The sequence below is a fragment of the Branchiostoma lanceolatum genome, chromosome 6, assembly GCF_035083965.1.
Source record: "Branchiostoma lanceolatum isolate klBraLanc5 chromosome 6, klBraLanc5.hap2, whole genome shotgun sequence".
Classification (NCBI taxonomy): domain Eukaryota; kingdom Metazoa; phylum Chordata; class Leptocardii; order Amphioxiformes; family Branchiostomatidae; genus Branchiostoma; species Branchiostoma lanceolatum.
The window spans coordinates 18,099,980-18,116,890 of record NC_089727.1 but is presented as its reverse complement, the minus strand read 5'-3'; the positions used below and the strand labels follow the sequence as shown (position 1 = coordinate 18,116,890).

General features: G+C 42.3%; 1 protein-coding gene across 1 annotated transcript; it reads left to right on the top strand.

The window, feature by feature from the left end:
* Positions 1-7,140: 7,140 nt before the first annotated feature.
* LOC136437454 (uncharacterized) lies at positions 7,141-11,594 on the top strand. The gene is made up of 4 exons (XM_066432074.1): positions 7,141-7,337; positions 8,653-8,805; positions 10,426-10,584; positions 11,103-11,594. The coding sequence occupies exons 1-4, from the start codon at positions 7,158-7,160 to the stop codon at positions 11,394-11,396; spliced, it is 786 nt and encodes a 261-aa protein (XP_066288171.1). The 5' UTR covers positions 7,141-7,157; the 3' UTR covers positions 11,397-11,594.
* Positions 11,595-16,911: the final 5,317 nt, after the last annotated feature.

The window sequence follows — 16,911 nt, the reverse complement described above, 5'->3', positions numbered from 1 at the left end:
AGTCGACTTGGGTGCCGCCTGTAGCGACCTTGGGGATCACAGAAAGGCTATCAGCTATTTTCAACAATCACTACAGATGAAGCGGACTATCTATGGTGATGACACTACACATTCTGATATTGCGAACTCAGTTAACAATTTGGCTGTTACCTGGAGAAACATTGGGGATTACAGGAAGGCTGTCAGCTACTATGAACAGTTACTACACATTAGGAGGATTATACATGGTGAGAAAACTGCACATCCTGACATCGCCAGGCCACTGTTGAATTTGTCCATTGCCTGGAGAGAACTTGGTGATCACGAAAAGGGCTTCCGCTATTTTGTTCAGGCCGAACAGATGAAGCAGATTATCAGTACAGCAAGTAGTACCAAAATGCCCTAACCTTTGTAGCTGTTACCTGCCTTTTCAAATGATAGACCTTTTTTGCTATATACAAACTTTTGTAAAGATATCAGATTATAGGACTGAAGAATTTAGCGCTATCACATTATTTATGCAATATTATATGTATGCTGTACACGATGATGCCGTTGTAATTGACATCGACTTTCTTGATATAGACTGCTGTACCATTTGGACCATAATTACTTTAAGGCTGTTGTATGGGTCTGTTATTTTGAAAACGAAATAATGAAGTCTAGTTAAATGAGTTAGAAAGTCGGTAATTAAGATTCCAACTCCGTTTCAAGTAAAGTTATGAGAGAGATTTGGTGCTTTGTCTGTCCGTGTGTGTGTGTGTGTGTGGTGTGTGTGTGTGTGTGTGTGTGTGTGTGTGTGTGTGTGTGTGTGTGTGTGTGTGTGTGTGTGTGTGTGTGTGTGTGTGTGTGTATGTGTGACAGGCAGAACATGGTCTAACAAAAATATCACGAACAACCATTGTTCAAACTTGAACTGGGACGCTGTTGAGAAATATTAGCTTGCAATGCGTGTATACTTGTTTGTCAACAGGTGCTGCAGTTTATGGAGAATCCGGTAGGTGGCGCTCCTACCCGGTCGGCTTTTCGACCTGCATCTGAAATAACAACAGTAGATTTTTCTAAAATTACACCGCTACCTCAGCACGATTCGTCACCTTAGGCGACCTATACTAGCGTGGGTGTTTCCAATCATACTAGTATAAACATTCTATCCGAGCTGGCATCCCTAGGTGCAATGCGGAACCGCCTGAGGGCATGGTCTCGTCAGCTACGAATGATTTACACAGGCGTTCCACATACGTTTCTTGTCAGTTCCCTAGTCTATGGATCCCACATGTCACATCAAGCCCACAAGCCGAGTTCACCGGACATCTAAAGCTCCCTATGGGTCCCCGAACTTACATAACACAATGTGAATTGTGGGATAGTTAACGATAGTAAGCCTGACAGATTTCCTTTTTTTTTGCTCATGTTAAACACGATATCGCCTTTCTGAAGTAGATTCTGAATAAACATATTTGTAAACATCAATAGACTTTTATAGAGCTGAACGAACTTCACCCTGCATTTGATCTCTGGTAAACTTCTCTGTTGTAACCAATCAGGCACGACCTTGGCTCCGGTAAACTTCTCTGTTGTACCCAATCAGGCACAACCTCGGTGAGGTACTGTGTTTTGCGTGCATGTGCCAGTTTGTCTGACCGGTGAAATACCGTCAAGTTCACGGAGAAGGAAGGACGTCGACCTTGACAGTCTTCCCTGAGAAACTACGCCGTTACAGCAACTGTTGCCCTTCCTACATGTGAGTACGCGAGGTTGTTATTCTCTTGACGCAAACCTGGAGCCGACTGTCCCAAAAACACGACCTTCCCACGACTTTAATTGCTCCCTACTACTTCCCAATCAAGGTCGGCGCCAGGTTGGGAGTAGTCTGGAATCCATTATAGTCGTACTCCAGTTCGCTTTTCTGATTATGTACGTCCAACTAGAATATGACTTTTACCTACTTTAATTTTTCAAAATTTGTAGTCTGCTGGCACTAGTTGTCAACCTCGCCGGTCTGGGAAAGGTAGGGAGGCTGTATATGGTCGGCTATCTGGGACAGGGGCTTTACCCTAAAATCATACAAAAGTATTTACTTAATAGGCAACTCTCGAGAATATCCAGGAGTCATTTAAAGACAGCTTACGAGATCCTGAATGGACGAAATCAGTGAGGTAAAGTTTCAAGAATGTGTATCCGTCTGTGTTTTTTTCTAAATCACTTCTGTTACCACTGTAGTCTAGCAAGCCATGACATGGCAGCTGTTACATTTTAGGTGTGTTTTCACTACTATCAGTAAGGCCCATGGGTATGAGCCATGCCACAATGGGAATATCTCCTCCACTAAAGCAGATTTTACCAAATTCAAGAAAAGTAGTAGAAACTATTTTTCTATAAACGTGAAATCGCGGATACTTTCTATCACTTCCAGAGTGCCAAAATTGTCAATCTGAAAACATCTTTGGAAAGCTGACACCTTCCAGCATCTCACTGGCGAGTTTGTTTTGTCGGATTTAGTAGTTAACGCAGCTTAGAAAGGGATTTGTCGGGTCAGGGTTGATTCGAATCTGAATTTCAAAGCGATCGATTGGTCGGGGTGTACAAAGGACGCACTGTTCGCCCTCCCTCCTGTCTTGTCTTGTCTTGTCTTGTCTTCTCTTGTCTTGTCTTGTCTTGTCGAGCTGTGGTCCAAAATTTCTGTAAGATCAAATCCCTCTCGCCAAAATTCCTCTCGACTGTTGGAGAAACTGTTCCCGAAACACTTCGGCTCAATAATGTCTTCTTTGGTGCGTGCAGAACACTTAAAAAACACATTTTATAACTCAAATGCAGCGAGACGCCATACACTTAACCTCCAACAGAAGCGCCACCTATCGACCATGGATGGGTAGAACACATGTTGCACAACAATCTCTCGTTGTGACCATTATCGTTGAGGATTCCAGTGCTTAGCTATGCCTTCATGGATATTTGCAATGACCAATTTTTGTAATATTTTCAAACATATCATGAAATATCTTTGTTCTAATCATACGAATAGACACAGCCTCAACGGGATGTTGTAGAGTGGTTCCGGAGAAAGAAAACATCAGGTAAGTGTTTACTACGCATGAAAGTCGGGGCAGCAGTTAATTAGGCCGGAGGAAGAAAGTTGACTCATGCTTTCTGAGCTGTTGCAAAGTTGTATCCTGAGAGCATTGTTGTTGTTGTTGTTGTTTTACTTCATTCTGTGCAAAAAAAATACAGGTACTTCTCTTCTCCGCAAGCTCCGAAGAGAACTAAGTTTCCCGTCTATTTCACAGACAACATACACACAATTAGGGTAGTGAGCTCACCGTCACAACTAGTGACTGTCATCATATTGAGAAATTTCCGTGCCCTTTAGAAAAGTAAGTGGTTGTATCGCTTGCTAATGAGTCCTGTCAAGCTATTATGGCACGATGGATAGTGTTGGATCACGAAACAAAAGATCCTCACCTCAGGCAAACTTGGTACCACGTCCGAGGCATCCAGTTGTCTGGTAAGTCGCCGATTCTATCTAGGATCCAACCTAAACATTTCCTTTCGAACTGAAACAGCTAGCTTTCGTCATTCATCGATAACAAATCGATCAACAGGTAAATTATTTTACCTGTTCTACAAGTAAGTCTAGGTTCCCCCAAAAGGGGTATGAGCGCAGAAGCTTATCCTAAGCACTTGCTCAAGGACTTCCTGATCACGCAGTCACTCTCTCTCCACGACTAACCTGGCAATCCGCCCTGCAGTTAGCGGCTTACCTTGGAGGTTGATGTAGATTGGGGTAACTTTGCTTCGCAGGAAAACATGTGAAAATTCCACAGAAAGACCTTAGAAATGGTTGTCGATGTTTGTACTCCTTCTTGGGCACAGTTCAGTACGGGAAGCAGGACATTAGAGCAGGAGGATACAAGTAGTTTGGCTGTAGTAGTCCAGAGTCCCTTCCGTAATGGCTTTGGGGTGGGAGGGGGGCGACATGTGCATGTCCTACAAGTAAGTAGGATCTATAAAAAAAAGTCTTCTGCATGACGCGTACAGGTAGTGTGGAACCTTACTGTAAGATCATTTAGGGCAATAGGTCAATGAAGGGTCAACCAAAACTTGCTTGCTTCCTCTTCCATTTGTCGAGACCTTCCAGTCACGACCAAAACTAATAATGACATTGTTATTGCGTCTTTCATCCCTAACTGTATAGCATTCATTACCTCCATCTGGCATACTTAAAAGAAGAATTTATATCAATTTCTGTCAAAGTTGTCTACCCAGTGCCCTCGTCTATTGTACAAACTGTCATTTTTGTTTAATGATTTGGACCGTCCTGCACTTTGCGATAAACCATGATCCGCGGTAACAATAACATACGGATCAACCACTGAATGGTCTAAACATCTACGTCATTCATTGGTGCCTTTTTCCATATCATGTACTACATTGATCGGAAAAGTCGGTGCAATTGCCTAGGGCTTACAGAGTTCGCCTTGCATTCAAGAGGTCGAAGTTCAAATACCGGGCAAAACAAAGACTTGCCAAATGGTGCAGAATGCTGAGTCTGTTTTAAATACAAACATGTGTTTTGTACACCTCGCTTTTTTTAGAGTTGATCACACACTCAACTAGCAGTGAACCTACCCCAGTAGCGTGCTTTCAACTGTGTGGCCAAAGTGCTATAGAAACTGACTTATATATCGAGAGATGTAGGAAGAAGAACTTCAAAATCAACAAACTTTCAGAGCTTCGCAGCAATTGCAAAACGTGTATGCACATAACGAGCTCAGGCAACAAACTTACTCCACCACAAGTAACCTGAAATCGAGCACAGCCTGATATCGATCAGAAAGAAGACAGCACAGAGCTCTCTCCGTCATAGTAAATGCTGCTCCACAGGTCACGAGCTTACCTCCAGGCGACTTGCCGTCGTAAACCTGTCCAAAAATGTGAACGTAACTAACTATGAGGGCGTAACGTGTCTGTATAATGAAGTCTGGCTCACCTTTAGGTGTGGCTATGACATACAGAACGCATACTTGCACTGTAGGTTATACAGAACGCTTGGGAAGGAGGCAGACAGATCTTTTTGGCAAGACTATAGCATTTTGCGTAAGTTTCTGGACTTATTTCCCGACCTATCGGCTTGCCATATTCCACCTGAAGTGACAGGAAGATCCCACTGGTGTAAAGGGTAAGTTAAGTCTGATAAGACAAGACTGGTTTTGGAAAAACGTTGAGTGTGTGTGGAGGGGGGGTAAGATGGGTAAGATAAGGGTGGCAAGCAATGTTAGCTAAGGGGTTTGTTGTTTTCTAACCCACTGTTCGCTAAATGGGACTGCTAAGAAGTTATATCTTGACTCTAAAGTCGTTTATGTGTGCGGTATTTTGACATCTTGTACAACTTTGGTGCGACCTACCCGCGTCTATTTTGGCCAGAGAGAGTGTTCTCGTTCACCTTCTAGAAGCGGTTGGGTTCTCGTTTTTTCCCTGGCTAAGTTTGGATGAGATAAGTCCAGTTTTCTGCTAGAAAAGACACAAGATGTGCGTTTTTAAATCTAGCAAAAATTGTTTGACCTTTGCCATAGTTGTTGCCCTCTACTTGACCCCTAAATGCTTTCTCATTTGCCGGGCGGACCCATTTGGACAGGTTTAGTGTTTTTGTACGGACAGTCATATATGTGTCGTGCAAAATGCAGCTGACTGCTACTACTGCTACTACTACTATTACTACCACTACTACTACTACTGATAATAATAAGGATAATTATATCTATTGCATATTCATTCCCCAGGGGGGAATGCACTGGAGACCATACATGGGGAAATTGAGATAATATAATTATAGTAACGTCAATATTAAAGTCTAATCCAATATTAAACAATATAACAATGTATACTACTAACACTATATACAACTAGAGTTCCACGACCTCATACCTTCGCCAAATGATTTTAACCTTTTTGACTGACGTATCAGGAGTGTTTCTCATCAATTATAAATCATACCAGTTGATCTTCTTCACCCAAAAAACAAAAGTATGAGCTTAACAAAGAAGGTTATGCTAACAAAGTAACATTTAACATGAATTATGCAAATGAGGTCCTTATTAGCATAATTTGATTCAACGATGTTCATAGTCACATAACTTCCAAATGACACAAGTATGAAATTGGCATCATGTACCTGTATGGAACTATAGTAGTTTCTCATTATTTATGCAAATTAGGCCTACATTTGCATATTTTTTATCTATCAAAATTCCTCAGTAACAAATGTCACATATTTCAATAGTCATATCATGGAACACAGCGGGTTTTTAAAATTGTCTCATTAATTATGCAAATTAGGATCCGATTTGCATAATTATCGTCCAATCAGACAAAGCATCACGTAAGCTATCTACATACCAAAAAATCATTAACATCCATTTAGCCCATCTTGAGTTATAGTATTTTCTCATTAATTATGCAAATGAGGTCTTCATTTGCATAATTGATATCTATTAATATTTCTCTCTTCTTCAGTTACATATGTCACATGTTTGAGAGTCCTACCATGGAATTTGGCGGCTGTATAAACTTTCCTCATTAATTATGCAAATTAGATAATGATTTACATAATAAGTATCTAATCATGTACGTCATCACTCAATCTATCTACTTACCAAAATTCATGACCATCCATCAAGCCCTTCTTGAGTTATTCCCTTTCAAAGTCTGAACCAAAACCTGCTCCTGCAGTTCCGAAAAAGCCGATAGGGGGCCCAAACCCGTACCACTTACTCTCTGCCCATAGAGCTATCTACCACTCAAAAATCAGTTTCATAGCATGTCCAGAACACGAGATATCAGAACAGGAAGTTGCGCTGCAGTACCTTAACAAGCCGCTAGGGGACCCAAAATCTAATCATTTCCTAGTCTCATCAAGATCTACCCATCTACCAAATATCAAGACAATCCATCCAAGCCTTCTCGAGTTATGCTGTACGTTACAAACACACAAACACACACACACACACACACAAACGCTACCCTCTGCATAACTTTCTCGGCGAAGGTAATAACCATACGTTCTGTCATAGGCTTGCTGTGGGTCCTACAACAGAGCAGAAATCGTGCCACAAACGGCATATCATACTGACCAACTACAACTTATGCATGTTTTTCCAGATTTCGTCCTGAAAAAAAAGATGTCCGGATCCTTTGGAACTACACATGCTGAGGAGCTTCTCGCCGCAAGGCAAGATCTTGAGCGTCTCAAGGAGGAGTACAACTTTCTTGAGCCAGACCGAGGTGACTTGGATGACCCAAAGGTCAAGTGGAGATTCTCGAAGCCCGACTACACTCAGGCAAACCTCGAGTACATGAAGGTGAATCACAGATGATCACAGTGGCAATCACATCTTTATTGCATATTCATTCCCAACATATAGACTAAATGCAAAGTTAGATACATAGAGTTAAGTAGAAGAAAAAAATTCTATATTCCATCTATATCTACGAACTCTTTTCCCTTATATTAAACATATGCATGTCTGCACAGAATGAGAGGTTCGGGGATTTTTTCTGGAGCTTACTTTGAGACGCATTATCTCCGGCCTTCTTCGGGATGATTGACCAAATTACCTTAACCACGTGACCCTAGACACGTGACACTACGGTCACGTGACTCTAGTAATAGGTCAAAGATGCATTCATTAAATTTACCTTCCCTGAGAGGAAGGTAAATTTACCGTCTGTTCTAAAACAGAGAAAGGCAAAGAATCGCGCTGCGGTCACGTGACTTTAGAACTAGGTCAAAGGTGCATTCAATATGGCTGACGCTCCCTGATTGGTAGATGAATTTACCATCTGTTTTTATACAGAAAAAGACAGAGAATCACCCTACGGTACAAGGCCACCTTTAGTATCTATTAGGTCAAATGTGAATTGCTGAGAGGAAGTTGAATTTACCGTCTGTTTTTTTTTTGAACAGGGAAAGACCAAGAATCGCTATGCAGTCACGTGACTTAAGTATTAGGTCAAATTAAAATCAAAGGTGCTTTCCTGAGAGAAATGTATATTTACCGCCTGTTTTTCTAAACAGGGGAATACCAAGAATCACTATGCGATCACGTGACTTTAGTACTAGGTCAAAGGTGAATTGCTGAGAGGAAGTTAAATGTATCGTCTGGTTTTTAAAAAAAACAGGGGAAGACCAAGAATCACTATGCGGTCACGTGACTTTAGTGCCATGTCAAAGGTGCTTTCCTGAGAGAATGTTGAATTTACCGTCTGTTTGTTTTCAAACAGGGGAAGATCAAGAAGCGCTATGCGGTCACGTGACTTTAGTACTAGGTCAAAGGTGCATTCCTGAGAGAAAGATAAATTTAGCGTCTGTTCCTAAGTAGGGGAAGACCAAGAATAACCCTGCGGTCACGTGACTTTAGTGCCAGGTCAAAGGTCAATTTCTGAGAGGAAGGTAAATTTACCGTCTGTTTTTTTTTATACAGGGGAGGACCAAGAATCACTATGCGGTCACGTGACTTTAGTGCTTGGTCAAAGGTGCTTTCCTGAGAGGAAGGTAAACTAACCGTCTGTTCCTAAGTAGGGGAAGACCAATGCGATCACGTGACTTAAGTACTAGGTCAAAGGTGCTTTCCTGAGAGAAAGGTAAATTTACCGTCTTTTTTTTTTTTTTAACAGGGGAAGACCAAGAATCACCCTGCGGGGTCGCTGGAGCTTGTGGTGGAGAACCTGGTGAAACGGTGGGAGATGGAAGCGTCTCACTTCCAGGACCTGGACCAGTGGACAACCATCAACAAAGAGAAATATCGAGCCCAGGCTAACGGTGGAAAGGTTCGTACTGGAGACAACTATAATATGCATTCATAATTAATAAGTAGTAAGTGTGAATCTTATAGGTGATGCGACTTTCATCATCATCATCATCATCATCATCATCATCATCATCATCATCATCATCATCATCATCATCATCATCATCATCATCATCATCATCATCATCATCATCATCATCATCATCATCATCATCATCATCATCATCATCAGTCGACGTGCTTTCGCTACGACGGGGTTATGCCGCCCCTTACGGGGTGATATACCCTTTCGTTGGCTGTCATACAAGACGGGGATGCGCCAGTTCTCCCGTCGGGGTGAATGTTGTAAATCACCGTATGGCTGATACGAGACGGAGGTTAGCCAGGCCTCCATTCGGGTGATTTGTAGTGAATCACCAACTCCGGACAGATGGATTTGGGCCATCGCACACCGGGGCATGCCCCTACTCTTTTTCGAAAGGTGTGGTGGGTTCTTTTACGTGTGCGGGATGTGGCTCTCCCCAAACACGGGACTTCCATTTAACATTCTATCCGAGGGATGCGGCTACAGCGAAACGTCCCTACTACATGTAAATGACAACGATTCTGAAGCCACGCCCCTTTAACAACGGCCTAGCATTTTGAGCACCTCTGCCACGTGATCACACCTCGCTCTCTCAGTATTGGCCATGTTTGATTTATTTTCAGGAATCGGTCTATTGGCACGCCGATATGACTTTGTATGGAAACTTCTAAATGCCTTTTTTTAAATACAGTACTGACCATTAAAGATGTCAAACCATCACTCAACAGAGACAGTGGGCGTTAATTATAAACTTCCTCGCACGTTTGACTGATTGCTGACGTCACGTATCCGTAAAGACATGTGTCAATAAAGTCACATGTCCGTACCTCTTGCCAGTTAACGTTCGGAAGTGATTGATCATTATAGACTCTGAATACGGCGACAGTGGTCGTTGAAAATTTGATTCGGGAATACCTTAGTGTTGAAAGAAAATTTAGCTTTGTATTATGATTATTACCAACACAGATGAGCTTCCATGAAAGATGTCCATTGACAGACGCCTTGAACAGACGGTCTCCCAAACTAAATTCGGCGGCAAATTCAATATGGCGGACTCGTGACCAGTTCTTCGTACGATATCTTCGCTCTAAGAGCTTAAGAATGGCGTATCCCATCCGGCTAAATTCTAAAAATCTCAAGCTGCACTAAATTAAGACTGATGTAGGCTTAGACCAACTAGGAGGACCAGACAAAGCTAGATTCGGTGTTAGCGCGATGGCCAGCAAATCAAAGTAAGGATCGTATGTATTCCGCGTAATGGATTCTATGTATTCCGTATGGATCGTATGGTTCTGCGTAATGGATCGTATGTATTCCGTAAGGATCGTATGTGTCTAGTAATGGATCGTAGGTATTCCGTAAAATTCGTATGTATTCCGTAAAATTCGTATGTATTCCGTAAAATTCGTATGTATTCCGTAAAATTCGTATGTATTCTGTAAAATTCGTATGTATTCCGTAACATTCGTATGTATTCCGTAAAATTCGTATGAATTCTTTGGCACCCCTGCTTATTCAGACCTTAATCGATTGTTTGTTTTTCTGCCGCTACAGGTTTTCTCTGCAGAAGAAACCTGGAAGGTTGGCAACTACAACTGGCTGATGGCAGGATGTAAGAAGGAGTTGTACGACGCTGAGAAAGAAGACTTCGAGTCGTCCCACCGTCATTTTCGCGGGGCCTTTACCAAGGGCTTCCCCTGGGAGGTCCTGGAGGTAAGCATTATCATGTAACGTGAATGGATGGGTTTGGGTGGGTGTTTTGGTGGGTGTTTGGGTGGATGTGTGGGTGGGTGTGTTGGTTTCTGTTTTGGTGGGTTTGGTTCAATGGGTGGGTGGTTTAGTGGGTGGGTTATGTGTAGGTGGGTGTGTTTGGCAATGTTTTTGTTTGTCTGTTGAGAGCATAACTCAAGAAGCTATACCTATAGATCGTTCCGTACCGTAGGATATTTGGTGTGTCGTTGCCGACAGAACGACGGATAAGTTAAATTATGGACCTCCTGGTACTGTGGTACTGCAGGGTTAGTTTTCCTATCTTGTGGAACTACAAGAGCAGATATTCTTATAAAACTACAGGGGCAGACGTTGATTGAGATTTGAAAGAGAATAACTCAAGAGATAAGAAGGGGCTGACGGATCGTCAGGATTTTTGCATACGTGATTATTTAAATGATTAGATGCTGATTATGCAAAAAAGGAGCTCATTTGCATCATTATATTTTTTGTTGTTTTAGGTGTTCTCGGGACCCCCAACGGTAGCCTTCAGCTGGCGCCACTGGGCCCACTTCACGGGACAGTACATGGGGAGTCAGGGGGCGGGGGAACTGCTCGAGCTGTACGGGTTCGGCGTGGTCGAGCTGGACGAGAACACCAAGATCACCGCCCTCAACATCTACTACAAGCCGGACGAGTTCGTAGAGGCTCTAAAAGGGGATATCTCTCCCGACAAGCTGTCAAAGGGGAAGGCGCTGGTGGGTCCTGGATGCCCCTATGTCCAGTCTATCAACTCTCACAGCAACGCCGTGTGAAGGGCCAAGTGTATAACGAAACCAACACCTGCCTCTATTTAAACATTCTCTAGTATACATTTAAAAAATATTGGAGCTTGCCCGTGAGTTTGTCTTATCAAAGAAGTTTCTATAGTATCTGAACTGTACTTGAGATTTGTGAAACTATATGTGCGAATACCATACACGCCATGCAATAAAACTTCGTTGCAATGCGTATCTTCTCTTTGGTGTCTTCCGTTTCTATTCTGCCTAGATAGCAATATTGTTAATTGCCCCGTTTATGACTAGCTACCCAACCTCTGCTTGGAGAGTAAACACATTGGGAATGCAGGTCAAAGGCACACCAGATATGTTGACACTTTCATGTCCAAGTCATAACAATGAAACAAAAGGCTTCATGCCACAAAGCCAGTATCCGTGTCTCTCCATACGTAACACGAGAAGACATACTTACACCTGTACGTCGGGAAGGAGGCAGTCAGCTTTCTTTGTCAGAGCTAGTTTGCTCGAGTTGCCGAACTTAATCGCAAACTCTGGACTTGATAAAGTCCACCTGAAGTGTCAAGAAGATCCTACTGAAAAGGGTAAGTCTCATGAGACGAGAAATGCTTCCTCCTTTTCAAAAAAAGATTGGGGGAGTAAGATAAGTCAAAGTCAAGGGTAACATACATGCCACGGGTTCAGTGAGCTGAGATAGTGGCTTAAGGGACAACAAAGAGAAGTGGGAAGGGGAGAAAAGTATGTTTAGCAAGCTGGTTGTGAACTACATGTGTACTACATGTATCTGTAGAAGTTTCCTTACCTAACCTGTCAATTAAAACAGTATTAGTTGAAATATCTATACGCACACACGTTATGAGTTTTTTTTGGAGGGTTTGTTTGTTATAAACAACGAGTGGGGCTGGAGTGGAATGTTAAAGAACCACGTTGACACAGGCACAGATGATAGAATAACGAAGACACTGAAAGTTTAGAACAACCAACCAACTTTAATTTCTTCCCAATTTCAAAAGGAAATCAACCAGATTTCGTTGCACGTTTTTGTGTAATCTCACACGGTTTAATTTATGCAAAGTACAAATGGGGGATTTGAGCAGTCTGGCGCTAATTTTCTTTTAAATTCACCCGTCAAAAAGTATGAAAAATGAATAAGAATTTGGGCAAAATCAAGTCGAAATGTCCACAACAATATCTGATACACATGCCAGCCGCATGTACCGCAGCATTTCCCCTTAGAGGGGCAAAATGTACCACAAAAGTTGGCATACCCCAGGGGTGTTGCGGGTCTGGGGAAGGGGTCGTACGTCCCAGTGTTTGCACGATTAGCTCAAGGCGTGTTCGTTACCGGATCCCACGTTGATTTTAAGTCCGGGCTGAAATGATTCGGGGTCCCGGCGGTGGTCATGCTCTAAAGCCGTGAAAAAACAGCACTTGAACTACCCCGCGGCGCCCCTTTTCTTTCAATTAGAACCGTAACATTGCTCAATATTCTTGACCAAGTCTGAAGGAAATTCGTTCAGTTCTTTTCGTCATGGCTAGCAATGAGAGAACTGTCGGTAAAGCCCAACAGCAAGGCACCTAGAACAGTTGAGCTTCGTACACGACACATTAACTTTTACGACTGTGCTAAGTTTTGATTTACAATTGAATGACATTTGCATACGTTTCTTGCCAGTTAGTGTCCTTGATATGTTCAATCGGCTTTCCCAGTTAGAATTACTAGCATTGTATTCGAGTTCATTTTAGTGACGCTGAAGAAGAGTGATGGATGTCACTCGAAACGTCCGGAATAAAATCTCCGAATTTTATCCAGTCATAGAGCCAATAGTCTTTATATGTTGTTTACCTACTTAGCTGGATTTCTAACCTTCATAAACGACTGTGGTAAGTGTCACGTCGATTCCCGTCGTAAACCGATTGCTCAAATAATGTGATCGGGCCCTTGAGAAGTAATCATGAGGTCGCGCGCACTTTCTGATGACATGTCGTCCCAAGGGTAACGAACAATTGGTACTCCCTCAAGCTGAGATTGGAAAGGAAGATTGTGACTTACCCCGTCTATAAATAGGAAAGGTAAATACAGAGGGAAGTCAAAGATGCACCAGATGTGTCGGCACTATCATGTTCAAGGTATGCCAAGTCAGAACAATGGAACAAAAGGCTTCTTGCCACGTAGCCAGCACCCATGATGCTGCTTACAGATCACGAGAAGGTATACTTATTCAATTACTCTAATACGGGACAGAGGCAGCAAGAATAGAGCAGTAGCCAAGGTGGTGGCCTATCCTATGCTTGAAGAGGAGCTTATTAGATCCATGCAGTGAGAGATTGTGTTGGACAGGCTACCATTAGGTAGAGGTCTTATTGGACGGTACTACGTTCAAGATGGCGGTGTCGTTCTATGATTCTGCATTATCTAAAAAAATACTGCTACGGTGCCTAAAATCGCCATGCATCATCTGGACCTCAACAACTAACAACATGTCAAATTTCAAACAAATCCATCAAAAGGTTCACAGACAGAATGAAATACTAGCTTCAGTTTTGTGCTGGCTATTATCTCCATGAAAAAATGGAGATATAGTTTTGGGTGTGTCTGTTTGCCTGTTTGTCTGTCTGTCTGTCTGTTTGTTTGTTTGTGTTTCCGCACTACTGTAGTCATCATAACTCAAGACCCTCTTAATGGATTACGATGATAGTTGGAATGTGGGCAGGTGTTATGAAGCCGAAGTTCAAGGTCGATTTTGGGCCCCCTGGTATGTGACATTGGTACTGCAGCAGAACTTCCGTTTTTGTATATTTTAACCTGGACGTGCTATGGTCTTGATTTTTGGGTGGCTGATAGCTTGTGCTGTAATGAAGAAGTTATGTAGGTTTGGCCCCCTAGCAGCTTATTGTTAATTTGTTTTTCTTCTCCAATGTATTCCAGTCTTGCGGTTTGTGTACGCCTACATGTGTGTTTTGACGTGCTTTGTGAAAGTTTGCATTGAATTTTGAATATTGTTCCCAGCGCTAACTCTTTGTAATCGCCTTCGGCTAGGTGGGTAGCCCTGGCTGTACTTTTTACAGCCTAATAAATAAATAAAGCAAATCAAATCAACCCTGTAGATCTGGCTAACTGGTATCTCTCTCTCCGCAATTACTCTAAGCTGGGACCCAGTTAGAACTTTGATTTAACTTGTTGTTTTACTAAAGGATGATTGTGGTGCAAAAGATTAGCTTGAAGGATTTGTCATATTTACTGAAGTATGCATTAACAATTATACTGGAGTGTACCACGTATTGTCAATAAAAGATCCGTGTTGAGAAACATATTTGCTTTTAACCTGTCATCAATTTGTAGAGAAATTAACACCCTTGACACAGAATAAAGCAACGCATAGACGAGCGTCAAAGACATACTTTAAGTAAGTAAGCATTCTTGGTGTCCCTAACATTTGACATGACAATATGAATGTCAGAAATACAAAGCAGAAAATCTCAAATGATGGAACTGCTGTAACTGTGTAGCCGACGGCATTTCTTTACTATTCATTCATTCTGTATGAAAAAAAAAAACATGTGTGGTCCTTGAATTCTACGCAAAAAGAGTATTTATAAGCGTCATCCACAGAACCACAATGGATACTGAAACTGTGGAGAATGAACATTAGTAGAAACACTACACAGAACAGATCAATCATATGTACGATAATCTTTTTATTAAGTTTTTTTTACATGTCACTTATACAACTTCATCAGACCAACCATTCTGATTGATATGTACATAGACGTAACATCTATTAACATAATTCCACCAGGGTACATAATTCCGCCGCCCTGAAAATATACGTCCAGACAGATCTCCAACCCAACGTCACTCAGCATAATGCACTCCTGTATATCTAAACTGGGCATTCCTGGGGAGCGCTGCACTAGAGATATCTCAAGCACACTGTTTTCCAAAGTGTTGACTTTATGTAACCCGGCGGAATAATGATAATGGTGGTTATATATTGTATCATGATTAAGTAGCTAAACATGACCTTTTTTCTGTACGTTTGGGACCACATAGTGATGTCATATCCTGTGATTTGTACATATGTAAATATTTTGCGTTTGGGAATGCATCTCATTATGTATATGCAGCAACACCTGTGCTGCATTACTATGTGAACCAGTCAGAATTGCATTGAAGAAGGTGACAGATGGTCACCGAAACGTCTGTGGAATAAATCTGTTGGTTATGTAAAAATAGTCTTTTTATTCAGTGACTTACTAACCTGATGAAACTTTTCACGGATGACCTTTTTTCATTTAGGTACCGTCAACTTCTAAACTATACTCACTCAAGACGTGCTAGATGATCATGATAGGTAAACATACATGTATATTAAGAAGAGAAGTGCTGCATTCAATCACTGCATACAAATGAATAGACAGGAGGTCTTTTTCTTATTTACACGACTTTTTCACTAAGTAAGAAAATATTTATCTGGAAGTGGGTGAAGTTATAAGTTTCACATATTTCCTTCCATGATCACTCTGATGAAATGTTAATTTCTAAATTTGATCTACAAAATTTGTAAATTTGATTTCCAAAATTTGTAAATTTGATTTAAAAAATTCGTAAATTTGATTTACAAAATTTGTAAAGTTGATTTACAAAATTTGTAAAGTTGATTTACAAAATTTGTCTGCCATCTATAACCCCCCCTCCCCCTCCCCAGGGCTCATTGCAAATCGCCAGCTGGCGACATGATTTCTCTTGGTGAAATAAATTAACAAACAAACAAACAGCATATCAACTGTTGGTACTTCTTAAGATTGGAGTAACATTGATGCTTCCATCTGGGGCAAACTCGAACTCAAAGTCCATGTCGAACAGGAACTGGAACTGGTATTCATTTGGCGGCTGAGCGGCCGGAGTCTCTGGTTCACCCGGATCAGGGCCTGGGTCAGAGCTGGCGGGTGGTGCGTTGTCGTTTGGTGATGGTACCAGGTCTGTTGGTGATGGCGCAGTGTTGTTTGGTTGAGGAATCTCGTCACTTAAAGGTGAAGCTTCGTCACTTGGTGGTGGAACGTCGTCACTTGAAGTTGGGACCTCGTCACTTGGAAGCGGAGCTTCGTCACTTGGAGGTGGGACCTCGTCACTTGGAGGCGGAGCTTCGTCACTTGGAGGTGGAACCTCGTCACTTGGAGGTGGAGCTTCGTCACTTGGAGGCGGAGCTTCGTCACTTGGAGGTGGGACCTCGTCACTTGGAGGCGGAGCTTCGTCACTTGGAGGTGGAACCTCGTCACTTGGAGGTGGAGCTTCGTCACTTGGAGGCGGAGCTTCGTCACTTGGAGGTGGAACCTCGTCACTTGGAGGTGGAGCTTCGTCACTTGAAGTTGGGATCTCGTCACTTGGAAGCGGAGCTTCGTCACTTGGAGGTGGGACCTCGTCACTTGGAGGCGGAGCTTCGTCACTTGGAGGTAGAACCTCGTCACTTGGAGGTGGAGCTTCGTCACTTGGAGGTGGAGCGTTGTCAGTTGGAGGTGGAGTTTCGTCACT